The sequence below is a fragment of the Caenorhabditis remanei genome, chromosome I (assembly GCF_010183535.1).
Source record: "Caenorhabditis remanei strain PX506 chromosome I, whole genome shotgun sequence".
NCBI lineage: Eukaryota > Metazoa > Nematoda > Chromadorea > Rhabditida > Rhabditidae > Caenorhabditis > Caenorhabditis remanei.
The window spans coordinates 3,278,434-3,292,787 of NC_071328.1; the positions used below are offsets into that span (position 1 = coordinate 3,278,434).

Sequence of the window (14,354 nt, forward strand, 5' to 3'; positions counted from 1 at the left end):
AAACCAAATTTTGAGAAAGTTAAGCTACCGACTTTTTTTGTTGCTATTTTTATGGTTTTTTGTGGTTTTTGGGAAAATCAAAAAATTTCGAAAAAAGATGGTGGACGAGATTTTGCAAAAGTTAGGCCACCGGGGTTTTTTTCAATTTTTTCAAAGCGATTTTCGTTTTTTGGTGTTTTTTAGTTTTTAGTTTTTAAAAAACCACAAAAAGTCCAGCTTAGCAATTGCGCTCCATTGATAAATCGTGATTTCTGAGGTTTTCAATGATTTTTCGATAATTTTAGCAATGGAGCGCGCTTGCATAGCGCGTGTCAATTCAAATTTCCAAAAAAAAAAAAAGACAGTTATACATATAAAAACTTGAAAAAACGAATCGATTAATGGAATTTCCAAATGAGTGGAACAATGAGTTCGAGTTCCGGTTCTCCAGGACGTGTAAACCGTGGATAGTCTTCCGGCGTGCTCACTTCGATTGCATAATATCGGGGAATCAGTGGTTGGAACTGGAAAAAAAAATGAAGAAAAACTGAGTTTTTTGGCTGAAATTAGTTGAAATTTTCATGAATTTTCTCTGCGAGAGAGTATGGAAAAATGAGAGACGCAGAGAAATCTCGTGTACTTCACGTGGACAAGTCTGATGGTGCATCGGACTCGTAAAATGTGTGAAAAACTTGTTTTTTAATGATTTTTTAGCGATTTTTTCATTTAAAAAATACCAAACACACAATTTTCAAAAAAAAATTCGAAATTCAAAAATTCAAAAAAAAGAACTCAATTCATCTTGTCCATGAGGAGTACACGGCGGAAGTTTTTCGCGTTTTTTCAAAAAATTGTGTCGTGTACTCCACGTGGACAAGAGAGACTAGTTTTGTCAGTGGAGCGTGCTTGCAAAATTCAAAATTTTCTACTTTTTTTTCGAAAATTTTGGGAAAAATCTCATAAATTGGTTGTTCACAACCTCGCTCCATCGAAAACCGGTTTATTCACTGCGTGTACTCCACGTGGACAAGTTTGTTCAGTTAATTCGAAATTTTTCCAAAAAATGGTGCATCGGACTCGTGAAATGTGAAAAACTTGATTTTAATGATTTTTTTGTGATTTTTTGCATTTTGAATTTCGGTGGAGCACAGTTTTAGACAGTACTTGCACGTTTTTTGTACAAAAATTCAGTGATTTTCACAACTTTTTGACAGAAAATTACGAAAAAAAATGGAAGAATTTCGAGAAATTGCCATTTTCAGCCGAAAAATGCCAATAAATAAATTGAAAATTCCGTTTTTTTTTTTCAAAAATTGACATAAATCGGCCCTTCGGTAGGTTTTCCCCATTTTCTTAAAAAGTGAAATTTTTAGAGAAAAACGTTGAGAAAGGCTAAAATCTTTCAAAACTAGTGTTCGTTTCGTACACCTTGAGCACACGCCCAGGTTCTCTGCGTCTCTCACCTCCACGTACTCTCTCGTTTCCGGTGGAGCGGGATTTCTGTCTCAATCTGTTTAAATTCAGCCTTAGAGTGAAATTTCGCCGATTTTTGTGGTATTTCAAGGGGAAAAAACTCGAAAAAACGAAGAAATTCACGAATTTTCATAATTTTCAGTGTTGAAAACCCTTGAGAATCACTATTTTGCCCGAAAATTATGGCATTCAGAACAGATTTTCCAAAATTATGTGAATTTTTGTGAAAAAATTAATGAATACTGGAGTTTCTGATGATTTCCGTCGTTTTTTAACAGTTTGAGTGTAGAAAAACTATGGAAATTCACTAAAACGAACATTTTTTGGATATTTGTCCAGATTTTCCCAAAACAATGTCATCAGAACATGTTTCCCGAAATTTCTGAAATTTTGTCCATTTTCGAGAGAAAATATGGGAAAACGGTGGATTTTTAGTGATTTTCTATTTTAGAGACAACTTTTAGTGCAAAAATACCACCGAAAATTCACTATTTCGACCTAAAAAGAGCATTTTTCCGAGAATTTTTCAGATTTTTCCACATTATCGCCTCCACCGAGAGAAGCTCCACTCACATCGGCGAGCTGATTGTCTCCTTAACACATTCCAATTTGGCACCATTCCAGAATGCCTCCACACCGCCATTCACCACTTTCACCGATAATAAACCGCCCGTTTTTGGCGGAGTGCTTTCCGACGCGTCGAACCAATTGCGCTCCATTGATAAATCGTGATTTCTGAGGTTTTCAATGATTTTTCGATAATTTTAGCAATGGAGCGCGCTTGCATAGCGCGTGTCAATTCAAATTTCCAAAAAAAAAAAAAGACAGTTATACATATAAAAACTTGAAAAAACGAATCGATTAATGGAATTTCCAAATGAGTGGAACAATGAGTTCGAGTTCCGGTTCTCCAGGACGTGTAAACCGTGGATAGTCTTCCGGCGTGCTCACTTCGATTGCATAATATCGGGGAATCAGTGGTTGGAACTGGAAAAAAAAATGAAGAAAACTGAGTTTTTTGGCTGAAATTAGTTGAAATTTTCATGAATTTTCTCTGCGAGAGAGTATGGAAAAATGAGAGACGCAGAGAAATCTCGTGTACTTCACGTGGACAAGTCTGATGGTGCATCGGACTCGTAAAATGTGTGAAAAACTTGTTTTTTAATGATTTTTTAGCGATTTTTTCATTTAAAAAATACCAAACACACAATTTTCAAAAAAAAATTCGAAATTCAAAAATTCAAAAAAAAGAACTCAATTCATCTTGTCCATGAGGAGTACACGGCGGAAGTTTTTCGCGTTTTTTCAAAAAATTGTGTCGTGTACTCCACGTGGACAAGAGAGACTAGTTTTGTCAGTGGAGCGTGCTTGCAAAATTCAAAATTTTCTACTTTTTTTTCGAAAATTTTGGGAAAAATCTCATAAATTGGTTGTTCACAACCTCGCTCCATCGAAAACCGGTTTATTCACTGCGTGTACTCCACGTGGACAAGTTTGTTCAGTTAATTCGAAATTTTTCCAAAAAATGGTGCATCGGACTCGTGAAATGTGAAAAACTTGATTTTAATGATTTTTTTGTGATTTTTTGCATTTTGAAATCGATTTTTCTCATATAAATACCACACGTTGAGTCCCAGGCTACCTATGCAAACGCGCTCTGAAAAAGACATGGTCCGCAATACGTGGCGGTGAACATTAGAATCTATTTTCCTACAGAAAATTTTAGGATACGTGAAAATATTTCATTTTCCACGTAGTTTCTCGTTAGAGCGTGTTTTTATAGGTAGCCTGGGACTCAACGTGATACCAACACACAATTTTCCAAAAAATAATTCAAAAAATTAAGGAAAACTGCCAAAAACAACTCCGAGAGTTCAAAACACGAAATTCATGTTGTCCACGGGGATTACACGGCGGAAGTTTTTCGCGTTCGGTAGAGCACAGTTGCAAAACTCATAATTTTCAATATTTTGTGAAAAAATTTAAAAAAATCAATTTTTCAAAAAATTGCGTCGTGTACTCCACGTGGACAAGAGAAACTAATTTTCGGTTTTTTTGTTGAAATTTTTCGCTCCTTCGTGTACTCCACGTGGACAAGTTTCATTCTCAATAGAGCGCACTTGCACCTACCTGTGGATAATACTCCAAAAACGCGTCTCTCTGTTCAGAATACGTGGATTTCGGTGTGAGTTGTCCCAATTTGATATGCAAATGGTTGACTTTTCCATTATATTTCTCCATGAGACCCGTCGCGTCCTTCATCAACTCATTGATCACTTTCCGGTCGACCATTGTCTTGAATGGGGCTCTTCCCGTGAAATGTTGATCCATTTTACGGATGAGAACTTCCAAACAACGGAAATTCAGAGGGATCCGACGGCCGATTTGTACTTCTTGCACCAGAATATCCATGATTCGTTCCATTCCCTTCACATCCGGAATACAATGAGAATTGTACGGCGAGACGATCGGAAGTATCTTATCATCGACCATTGTCAATTGATGCATGAATGCGGTCACCGTTTCCACGTAGTCGTAGATTTGAGGAACGAATTTCTGGAGCATTCTCATCAAATGGCCTGCCGACGTGAATTCTGCAATCTCGTGGACGACGGGAGAGTCCTCGTCTTCTTCGGCAGGTGGTAGCGGTTCTGCAAAAAAACGTTGAGGGGGAGAGGAATCGAACCCGCGAGGATGCGCGCGGCGCGCGCGACAGGCACCGCCCTAGAACACTCACAGGTAAAGCGCGATGGATCCATTGTGGGTCCATATGCGTCCATATCGAATATGGATCCACATAGGATCCCTAATGGGTCCACATTTAAAACGCGGATCGCGCGCGGATGGAATATGGATGGGGAGGATGTCGGTCGTCCTCGAATTTCCGTGGATCGCGCGTGGATCCATATAGGATCCATATTCCATCCACGCCTGATCTGACTTTCCAACGATAATCCGATATTCCGCTGTGCGTGTTGTTTATAATAAATCGAGGCGAATTATTTTTTAGGAGTTTGCCGAAATTTTCTCCGTTTTCCAGAGTTTTCACCAATTTTTTGACAGTTTTTGTTGAAAATAAATTATGGTTCACTGAATAAAAAATAATTAAGCTATTGCCGAAACAAATTTCTGTTATTTTTCACCAAAACTAGGTAATGTCATTGAGAATTTTTTTTAGAAATTTGTGGTTATTTTCATGAGAAAAATTAAAGGTTTTCACTATTTTTCTTTTCGGAACGACATGATAAAATGCATTTGCAGGTGGAATAAAAGGTAAATTGGTAAGTCTCAGTCGTTCCGAAAAGAAAAAAAGGGACTTTTACTCTGTAGAAGTGTTCTTCTTTCCGGGTATTACTTGAACTCATTTTGTGTAAACTTGATTTAAAAAACCTACGGACTATTTTGGAAATTGAAAAACAAAAATAGAATAGTATACTGAAATTACATAAAAGTGAAACCATAATTTGTTTTTGATGAAAAGTGAGTGGAAACGGAGAAAAGCTTGTAGACGAACAGAGTTGGACGAGAACGGAAAAGGGAACTTGAAAAAAACAATAGATAGAACACAATACACACCTTAAGAAACTTATAGTAGCAAAAGAATAAGTCTCTAGTATGCGAAACAGCCACAATATGTGGTGGTATGAACCCAATCGAATCAAAGAAACCACGGATCGCGCGTGGGTGCTAAATGGATGCCGCCCGCGCGTGGATCCATATGGATCCATAATGGATCCATCTGACATACCCACAGAATCCGCGCGCGCTCCGCGTTTCATCCACAATGGATCCATCGCGCTTTACCTGTGCACTAGGCCAATCGGGGGGCATCAAGAGTTGGCGGCAGCCAGGCGATATACATTTCTGCTACTGCTGCGGGTCAGCGCCGCCGCCACACTGCCTGGAGGGTGACTGTTGTGGGCTTGCAAGTGCGCTCTACCGAAAGTCTAATAGAGCGCACTTGCACCTTCTAATATTTTAAACTCACCACCACCCTTGGCGAACTCGACACCCAGCATTTTCAACTTTTTCAAGATCACTCGAACTTCATGGATGAAGACAAACTTCGATTTTGGTTTTCCATTTCTCTGGTAATGGAAAAGACGGAGGAGCAACTTGTTGGATGGGTCCGGTGTGATTGGGGGCTCCATGGTGTCGTAGACCGTCTGGAAATTGAAGAAAATGTGAACGAGTTGTGGGATTCTGTGGGTTTCTGTTTGATAGCTTGTGGGTGATTTGTAACAACTTGTGGTCGTGGTTGTAACAACGTGTATGCGAGTTGTGCCAACTTGTTTATGTGTTGCTACAACTTGTGGACGGTGTTGTATCAACCTGCGGGTGAGTTGTGGTAACTTCCGTGTGAGTTGTGGCGACTTGTGTTTGAGTTGCTACAACTTGTGGCCAGTGTTGTTAAAACTTGTGTTTGAGTTGTAACAACTTGTTATCGACTTTTTAACAAATTGTGGTTGGTGTTGTTACATCTTGTGGTCGGAGTTGTAGCAACTTGTGGACTGTATTGTATCAACTCGTATATTGAGTTGTGAGTTGTAATGAGTTGTAATGAGTTGTTACAACTTGTGCCAAAGTTGAAACAATTTGTTTGTGCGTTGTTGTGAGTTGTTTTCAGTTGTAATCTGCGATTTTTTAGTTATTTTCCCAATTTTCCCGTATATTTCGCGGTTTCTTCAAACCAGGAAGTACCCTCCGCCCCTTGACAATCAACTATATAGTCTAGACATCTCACAAACATCCAATTACTTCAATCCCCTGTAGATCAAACATAGCTTACCCCCATCGGTGCATATTTCCATCGAATTTCAGGCGGCAGATTCTGAGGGAACGACATCATTTCGACGATCCATCGGAAATATCGAATAGCAAACGCGTTGACGTGATCAAGAATCGTTGTTTGCATTTTTGGCCAGAGTTTCTAGAAAAAATATGTCGATTTTGAGATGTTATAACTAGGTCAGTTTTAGTCCAATCTTAACCAAATAACATTGGCTATGTAGATCAAATCTAGCTCTACATTTTTGTAATTGACACCTTTTTGATAGCTATTCACGCTTTTGAGATATGCGCCTTTAAAGATTGCCGCTAGAGAAGGTGAGAGTGGGAAGAGACGCAGAGATGCGAGACGCTCTCTCGTCCGTCTCGAGGTGCCTATCTTTAAAGGCGCATATCTCAAAAACGTTAAGAGCTATCAAAAAACTGTCAACTAGAAAAATGTAGCTCTAGACTTGTTCTATAACATATCAAAAAACTGGACCATCAAAGTAATTTCTGAAGCTGTGGCGCCTCCTTGAAAATTAAAAACTCACGCCAATATACAACATGAACAATCGATAAAAATCTTTTCCATCCTTCGACTCGAACAACTCTTGCAACTCGGGAAACGTTTCGTACACAAGGTTAGAGGCCACATATCCACGCTCTGGCCATGGTAAGGGTCTCACGACGACGACATGGTCGGAGCCTCCCGGGCGGTCTCCGGTTTCTTGGTCCTGAAATGGAGAGTACTCACGATAATTCAATCGTAACCTATGCAAACGCGCTTTGTTGAGACTACATTTTGGTAATATTATTTGACGCCTAAATTGCAATTTTTTAATATTTCTTGTTTTTCCAAAAAATTGGCCTTTCTCGATTATATTTCTCCTTAAAACTATTTCTTGACAAAGTTCTTCAGTTAGAACAAAACAATTTAGGTAAGCGATTTTTCTCAAAAGAGCGCGTTTGCATAGGTTCACTTTGAATTACCGTGAGTACTCTATATGTTATAAGAATACGGTAGGTACAGTAAAGCAATAGCGAAACGGAGGCCGCTAAAATGCAAAAGCGATATTTTTTGAGATTTTTGGGTGCAAAAGACCGCTGAAAGTTATGAAAAACTGCAGAACTCAAAAAATTCACTGTGTACTCCTCGTGGACAAGTCTAGCTAGGTTTTTTAGGCGCTCGGCCACTTTCGATCGTTTTTTTTTTGAGTTTTTTGGTGAATTTATTGAACACAAATGTGGGAATAGTGAAAATATTCTTGGAATTCAAAAAATTTTCCAAAATTCAACAAAAATCCAGAAAAATAGCCTAAAATGCTAGTTTTCCTTGAATTTTCTGAATTTTCCTATGTTTTCTTGGTTTTTCTTGAATTTTTTCAACTTTCTTGTGTTTTTGGTTCAAAACTATGCGAAAAACGATAAAAAACCAATTAGAATACGAAAAACTGAAAAAAAACCGTCGTGTAGTCCTCGTGGACAAGAGGTCACCTCGTTTTTGAATGCGTCAATCGTTTTTCTTGGTTTTTCTTGGTTTTTCTTGATTTTTTTTTGGATTTTTAACTGATTTTTTTGTATTTTCCTTGTTTTATTTTTGTTTGCCGTATCTTTCATTATAAACCGCGACGCACACGCAATGCGGCTGGGAAAGAATTCAAATTTTCCCGTTGTGGAGCTTACTGCTGTGTAAATAGCTATTTCTATAAATCCCCTTACCAGAGTTGCGCGGAAGTGATTTTTTCTAAAACGGAAGTCGGAAGTAAAATTTGTAATCCGGAAGTCGGAAGTCGGAAGTAAAATTTTGAAAACGGAAGTAAAATTTTCAAAACGGAAGTCGGAAGTCGGAAGTGAAAAACATCCCGGAAGTCGGAAGTCGGAAGTCGGAATTCCGCGCAACTCTGCCCCTTACCAATGAAACTCACTTTTTTCGGTACCGCATCACACAACTGTCGGATGACACCCTCGATACCACAGTCCACCGTCGATTTCTTGTATTCCACCACTTCACAATACTTGTAAGTCGGTTCGATTTTCGCAAAAATGAAATCGAGGAGTTTGCTGATGTGTGGCTCTAAAACTGGTTTCGGTTTCGTTTGGAAGTAGTGGAACTCATCGCGAATCTTCTCCAGTTTTGTCAGCTCTAGACGGTGGGACGGATCATGGTCGGGGATCTGGAAGAATGGGGAAAAAGTTGAAAAAGCTGAAAGTCCACAAAATCTAGAGGCAGTTTCACAAAAATTTTCAAGAAAGAAGCGCCTAAAATCAAAAATTGAACTACCATCGTACTCAGAAAAGAAAGCAAAAAATAATAGCACAAGGTGGGGGTCGAACCCTGGATGTGAGATTAGCGGCCGGACTTCTTACCGGGTACACCACGGGTGTAGAGGAGGCGGTGCGGCGGCGAGGATGGTGATGAAGTCGAAGCTGACAGAACTCTGCCACCACCACTACCACTCTTATCATAACCCTCTCCGCCGCGCCAACTCCCTCCCCCATGGTGTCACCGGTAACAACCCAGGCCGTCAATCTCACATCCGGGGTTCGACCCCCATCAGGTGTTATTCTTTTTTGCTTTTTGTAACGAACATAATGACATACCTCTTACTGATTTTAACAAGTTTTTTATCGATTCCCTCACCTCAACTTTTCCTACAAGTCCTCGAATATCTGGAGTCAACGAGTAAAGAAGACTCAGCTTGAAAACTTCGAAATCAAACGGCTCTCTATCGAGTCGTCCACACTTTTTGACAACTTTACACATGAATTCGATGATTTCTCTATCCATTCCATAGTCCGGACGGTCGTATTTGATTTTCGCTACTGCCTGATAAAAATCGGATTATAGAATTTAGGAGGCAAGGGGCGGGGCTTACCGTCGGAGAGTAGAATTCACTGAACAGAATCTTCAGAAATCCAGCTTTCACATTCTTGCGAACGACTTTTTGGGTTTTTCTGAAAATTTGAAAATTGAAGAGGTCGGTGGCCGAGAATTTGCATAAATTCGGTCATCTCATGTTTTTCAAACTTTTATGTTATTTTAACCATTAAACATTGAAAAAAAGTGTCAAACCTATGAAAAACTTTTTGAAAATTAAAAAAACCGCAATTTGTCTTGTCCACGTGAAGTACACAACGAGCTGACAATTTTGAACTAAAAATGCTAAAAACCTAACAAAAATCAAGCAAAAACCGTGAAAGCACTTTAAAACCGAAATCCAGCTTGTCCACGAGGAGTACACGGCGCGATTTTTGTGCATGCAACCGCGCTCCACCGCACAAACTTACATTTTCGCTTTTTGCTTCATTCTTCCTTCACGTTGGTATAGATTTTATCGATTACCTGGAAAAAAGCAATGTAGGTCATAAAACCAAAAAAAAGCAACAAAAGGGTGTCTAACCATCACAATATCAAAACTGAACCAGGGAGGGAACAGAAAAGTTGAAGGCAACAAAAAAATCGATAATTTTACAAAAATAAACTTTTTTATTCTCGGGATGAAAAATATACAGTGGGGGGCGGGGCTTGTCGTTGTACAACTATGAAAAAATACAAAGTGAAGAGAGAAATTTTTTGCAGATCAAAACAAATTAAAACATCGGGTAGGTCAAATGACAAAGGAAAATAGATACAGATAATGAGAGATAAGACAAGAGAAAATCGATAAAACTGTGTAGATCAATTCGATTTCTTTTTGTGATGGTAATATTTCTGCTGCGGTTTCCATGGAGCTTCCTCGCGGAATTTCTGGAATTCAAAATTGAGACTTCGAAACACAAAATTGCAAAAATAATCTGGATCATAATGCAATAAAAAATATACCACTGTGATCGCAAAATAAAACAAACAAGAATGGAACCTGGTGGGGGTCGAACCCCGGATGTCAGATTGGTGGCCGGACTTCTTACCGGGTACACCACGGGGGGCGGAAGTGTCAGCGCGGCTGCGAGGGTTGTGATAACTGTGGTGGTGGTGGTGGCGGCAGAGTACAGGCAGCAGCGCCTTCATCACCATCCTCGTCGCCGCGCCTTCTCCTCTACCTCGTGGCGTACCTGGTAACACAGGTGGTTCGCGATGGATGCAATTTGGGGCATATTCAAAATGGAAGCACATAACCTCCCATGTGCTCGCATAAAACGATGTGCTTCGCGCGCGGAAGTGATATGCTTCGAGGCGTGATGCTTGTGGCACGGATTCTGCGTGCTTCCATATAGCTAGCATATAGGATCCATGTTTTCACCGTAAACCTGAAACTTGCAACGACACTCCGCCATTACACCTTGGCGTGCTGTTTATCGTAATTGAAACTGCAATTTTTTTCAAAGACATTTTCATAAGTTTCTCCGTTTTCGAAGATTTTCATGCACTTTTTGTCAAATTTTGCTGAAAACAAATTACGGCTAAATAAAAATTAATTTTTAATTAATGTCCGAAAAGTATAATTTTAATTTTCAAGCTGAATCGCGATTTTTTAGGGAAAGCTCAATGAAATGAAATGATAAAGTTATCTTATTCCATGAAAGTAAGAGCGTCTTTATTTTTCTTACTTCGGATTGGCTATAATAATTATTTTTAGATGGAAAAAGGTAAGACGGTAAGTTTTTGTCAAGACGAAGTAAGAAAAGTAAGAAGCTCATCACTGTGTTATACGGTTTTCGGAAAACATTCATTTCGTTGATTAGGTGATTTAAACTTTTTTGATTCATTTCTGTTTTTTTTGGTAAGAAATGGAATGAAAGAAAAGGAACGGAAAAATAAGTGATAGCTTTCTGTGCTTTCTTTAAAACTATTCGTGTTTTTGTTTCTGAAAGTATAGTCGTAATTTGTTTTCAATGAAAACTGAAAACGGAGAAAATGAATATGTCATAAAGAATAGAGCTGAACAGACTCGGAATGGAATAGCAAAGTTGCAACACATTATAATGGGTGGAATTAGTGGGCGAGGGCATCGTACGAGGTGACGGTAGACATGATAAACGGCAAGAATAACACGGATCGCGCGTGGGTCATATATGCCGCTGCCACGACATGCTTCCATATACCAGGCATATAACTAGCACATAAGTTTCCTATGACTCTCATATTCGACACCGCGCGAACGCACAATGCTTCCGTCGCGAACCACCTGTGAAGGAGTCTGTCCATGAAACTCTTCTTTCTTTCATGAGCATATTGGTATACTTTTTGTTAGATTTAGACTTAAAATTGCTGATTTTGGCAACAATTTTGAGTTAAACTTTTGATTTTAGGCGCTTTTTACCTGATCCATAGCGTCCTTCAACTCGGCCATTCGTGCCTCTGTCTCCTTGGAAAACGGACGTGAATAAAACAGAGGATCCACGAAAAACGTGTCATTATTATTCAAATTCAATCGATAGTGCGGAACATTTGCCTTGATCTCATTAATTGTCACTTCCAAACTCGACTCATAGTTCCTTTTCTCACTTCTCGCCCTCTCAAATTCATCTCTCGCCATTCGTCGATAATTATAATTGTCCTCGACTGCTTCGTAGGCAATTAGTCGTTTGTGAGCCCAATTAAAGCATTTCTCATCCTTCCGTGACTTATCCATCAATGATGTCAACGCCTCAATTCTTCTTACGGCGCATTTCAGAGAAGGCTCCGCCCACTTCTCATAAATCTCTCTCAATTCAATTTCAGCCTTAATCTCATTGTTCAACCTCTCGATATCCTTTGATTGATGGTCATAGGTTCCTTTCTGTGCATCCATTTTATTCAAAGATTTCAGCAAATCTTTAATTTTCTCATCCTTGAAATTATCAGACTGTTGAACCATTTCCAATTGATGTTGTAATTCCATATTTTTCATTTGAAGTGTCATAACTTCCCGACTGAAACTAACACCTTCTGTGAGCTCCTGGTTGATAGCACAAAGCCTTTGATTCTCTTCTATCTGGTCTTCAAGCTTTTGTTGGAGAGTCTCCACCTCTTGTTCGTGAGATTCCGCTATCTTTTTATTATCGATTGATTGTCTGAAAATTTGTTTAAACTTTTCACTAAAAAGTACTTTTAAGGGCTCTACAATGGCAACTAAATGTACCAGGATGATTGTTATAAGAAGCAAAAAATGTTGGAGCCGGGTGGAAATTGAACCCGGGACCCAACGATTGCCGGTCAGAGTTCTTACCGGGTACACCATGGTGGGAGGGCGGCGCCGCGGTGGCGAGGGTTGTGATAACTGTGGTAGTGGTGGTGGTGGTGGCAGAGTTCTGCCAGCAGCACCTTCATCTCCACCCTCGCCGCCGCCCTCCCACCATGGTGTACCCGGTAAGAAGTCCGGCCACCAATCTTGGGGTCCCGGGTTCAACTCCCACCTGGCTCCAATACTTTTTGCTATTTGTAACAAGCATCCTGACACCTTTCTCATGCCACCCACCTCTTCATTTTCTCTTCCATCCGCTTCCTCTCCACCAACAATGCTTCGGGACTCTCCAGAATTTTCCTAGTCCGCAAGTTCTGATAGTCATCCTCCAACTTTCTCTTCTCAGCGAGAATTCTCTTGATATCCCCCTCAAGTCGGTTTTGTAGCTCCCGTTTCTCTTCTCCCATGAATTCGATCGTCTTTTTTAGTCTAGAAATTCAAAAATTAAAATTATTTTTCCCAGAATTTCCAGAATTATAAGGAACTCACTCTCTGGTCTCCACTTTCATCCGTTCATTCACTTTTTGCTCTTCCTCCCATTTTTTTTGTGTCCAATCCAGTTTTTTCTGCATCCGCTTCAAAGACGCTTCACATTCCAACTCAATAGCCCGTATCATTTTTTCGTATTGTGCCTTGTCATCACGGAGAAGATCATCATCTTCTTCTTGGTCGTGGAGGGGACAAAATTTGCTGAAATTCAACAAAAATTTTTAAAAAAAGAATTTTTTGTTGAGAAAATCAACAATTTCTAGTCTAAACCCTACAAAAAATATACCCATATGCTCAGAAAAAAATGCGAAAAATAAATGAGCTAGGTGGGGGTCGAACTTTGGTAGTGAGATTGACGGCCAGACCTCTTACCGGGTACACCGCGACGGTAGAGAAGGTGGCTCAGCGGCGAGGGTGGTGATGAAGACGCTGCTGGTAGAACTTTACCACCTCCACCACCACCACACTTATCACCACCCTATCGCCGCCGCCGCCAGCTCTATCCCCGTGGTGTACCTGGTAAGAAGTCCGGCCACCAATCTCGCTACCAAAGTTCGAGCCCCACCCCTCCCAATTCTTTTTTTTTCTTTTTTGCTTCTTTTTCTCAACTCACTCATGCTCATTGTCCATCAATTCCGCGCCTAGATTCTCAGTTCCCTCGGGGTGAACATCCAAACTCGTATTCGAGCTTTCAGAAGCACATCCTTCCGATGCAGAAGAAGACGACGGTGTTTCTTGCCGGAATTCCGTTTGACTAGAGGAATTCCGTTTCCCTCCGAACCCTTTGGGCACCGGCGTGGATGCGCGAACCCTGGTTTTAGGCTTCACGGTACATGGCATGGGGGCGGGAACAGATTTTTGATGATGGGGTTTTTCATCAGTTATAATCAATTCTTGCTCCTCTTTTGTATACATTGCATCCAACTCTTCTTTCGTATATTTCCTGTTTTTATTCTGATTTTCCTTCTCTTGCTCCTCTTCTTCTTGCTCTTTTTCTTTCTCTTTTTCTGGCTCCGCCCCCTCTTCTGGTGTATAAAATTGAATGAGTTCCGACTTGATCGCTCGGTAATATTTGTCTTGGAAGGATGTGCTATTGCTAAAAAAAAATCTCACATCAAACTCAAAACATTTTTCGATCTACCTGTCATTTTTCATCACATACGCGATTTGTTTCTTCCATAATTCTGGACTCTTCTTACAAGGGAATCCCTTACAAGTCAGTTTCATTTTCTCCGCAAAACACATGTTCTCTTCGCAGTATCCTTGTTCGTGGAGGAGAAGGGTGAACTGGAAAAAATCGAAAATTATTTTTTCGAAAAATCATTCTAACTTTTTTGGCTTCCAGTCAAACGTTCCCAAACTAAAATTTTCGGATTCAGCTTGACGAGAGCTTTCAGAAAAGTATAATCATGCCCTAGTTTGAAGCGAATTGGGTCTCGACGCGAAAGTACGGTATGTGCCTTTCATTCGGGTTACTGT

The 14,354-nt window shown here is 40.0% G+C and overlaps 2 protein-coding genes across 2 annotated transcripts; both read right to left on the reverse strand.

The window, feature by feature from the left end:
- Nucleotides 1-2,313: 2,313 nt before the first annotated feature.
- GCK72_000430 (uncharacterized protein) lies at nucleotides 2,314-9,530 on the reverse strand (the record flags this gene model as incomplete). The annotated part of the gene is made up of 9 exons (XM_003099247.2): nucleotides 2,314-2,439; nucleotides 3,583-4,103; nucleotides 5,441-5,618; nucleotides 6,242-6,382; nucleotides 6,774-6,956; nucleotides 8,148-8,396; nucleotides 8,864-9,049; nucleotides 9,099-9,177; nucleotides 9,511-9,530. The coding sequence occupies 9 exons, from the start codon at nucleotides 9,528-9,530 to the stop codon at nucleotides 2,314-2,316; spliced, it is 1,683 nt and encodes a 560-aa protein (XP_003099295.2).
- A 371-nt stretch (nucleotides 9,531-9,901) lies between these two features.
- Nucleotides 9,902-14,102, reverse strand: GCK72_000431 (uncharacterized protein; the record flags this gene model as incomplete). The annotated part of the gene is made up of 7 exons (XM_053722491.1): nucleotides 9,902-9,970; nucleotides 11,484-12,216; nucleotides 12,424-12,558; nucleotides 12,621-12,815; nucleotides 12,876-13,076; nucleotides 13,489-13,971; nucleotides 14,017-14,102. 7 exons carry the CDS (start codon nucleotides 14,100-14,102, stop codon nucleotides 9,902-9,904), a joined length of 1,902 nt encoding a protein of 633 aa, XP_053591136.1.
- Nucleotides 14,103-14,354: the final 252 nt, after the last annotated feature.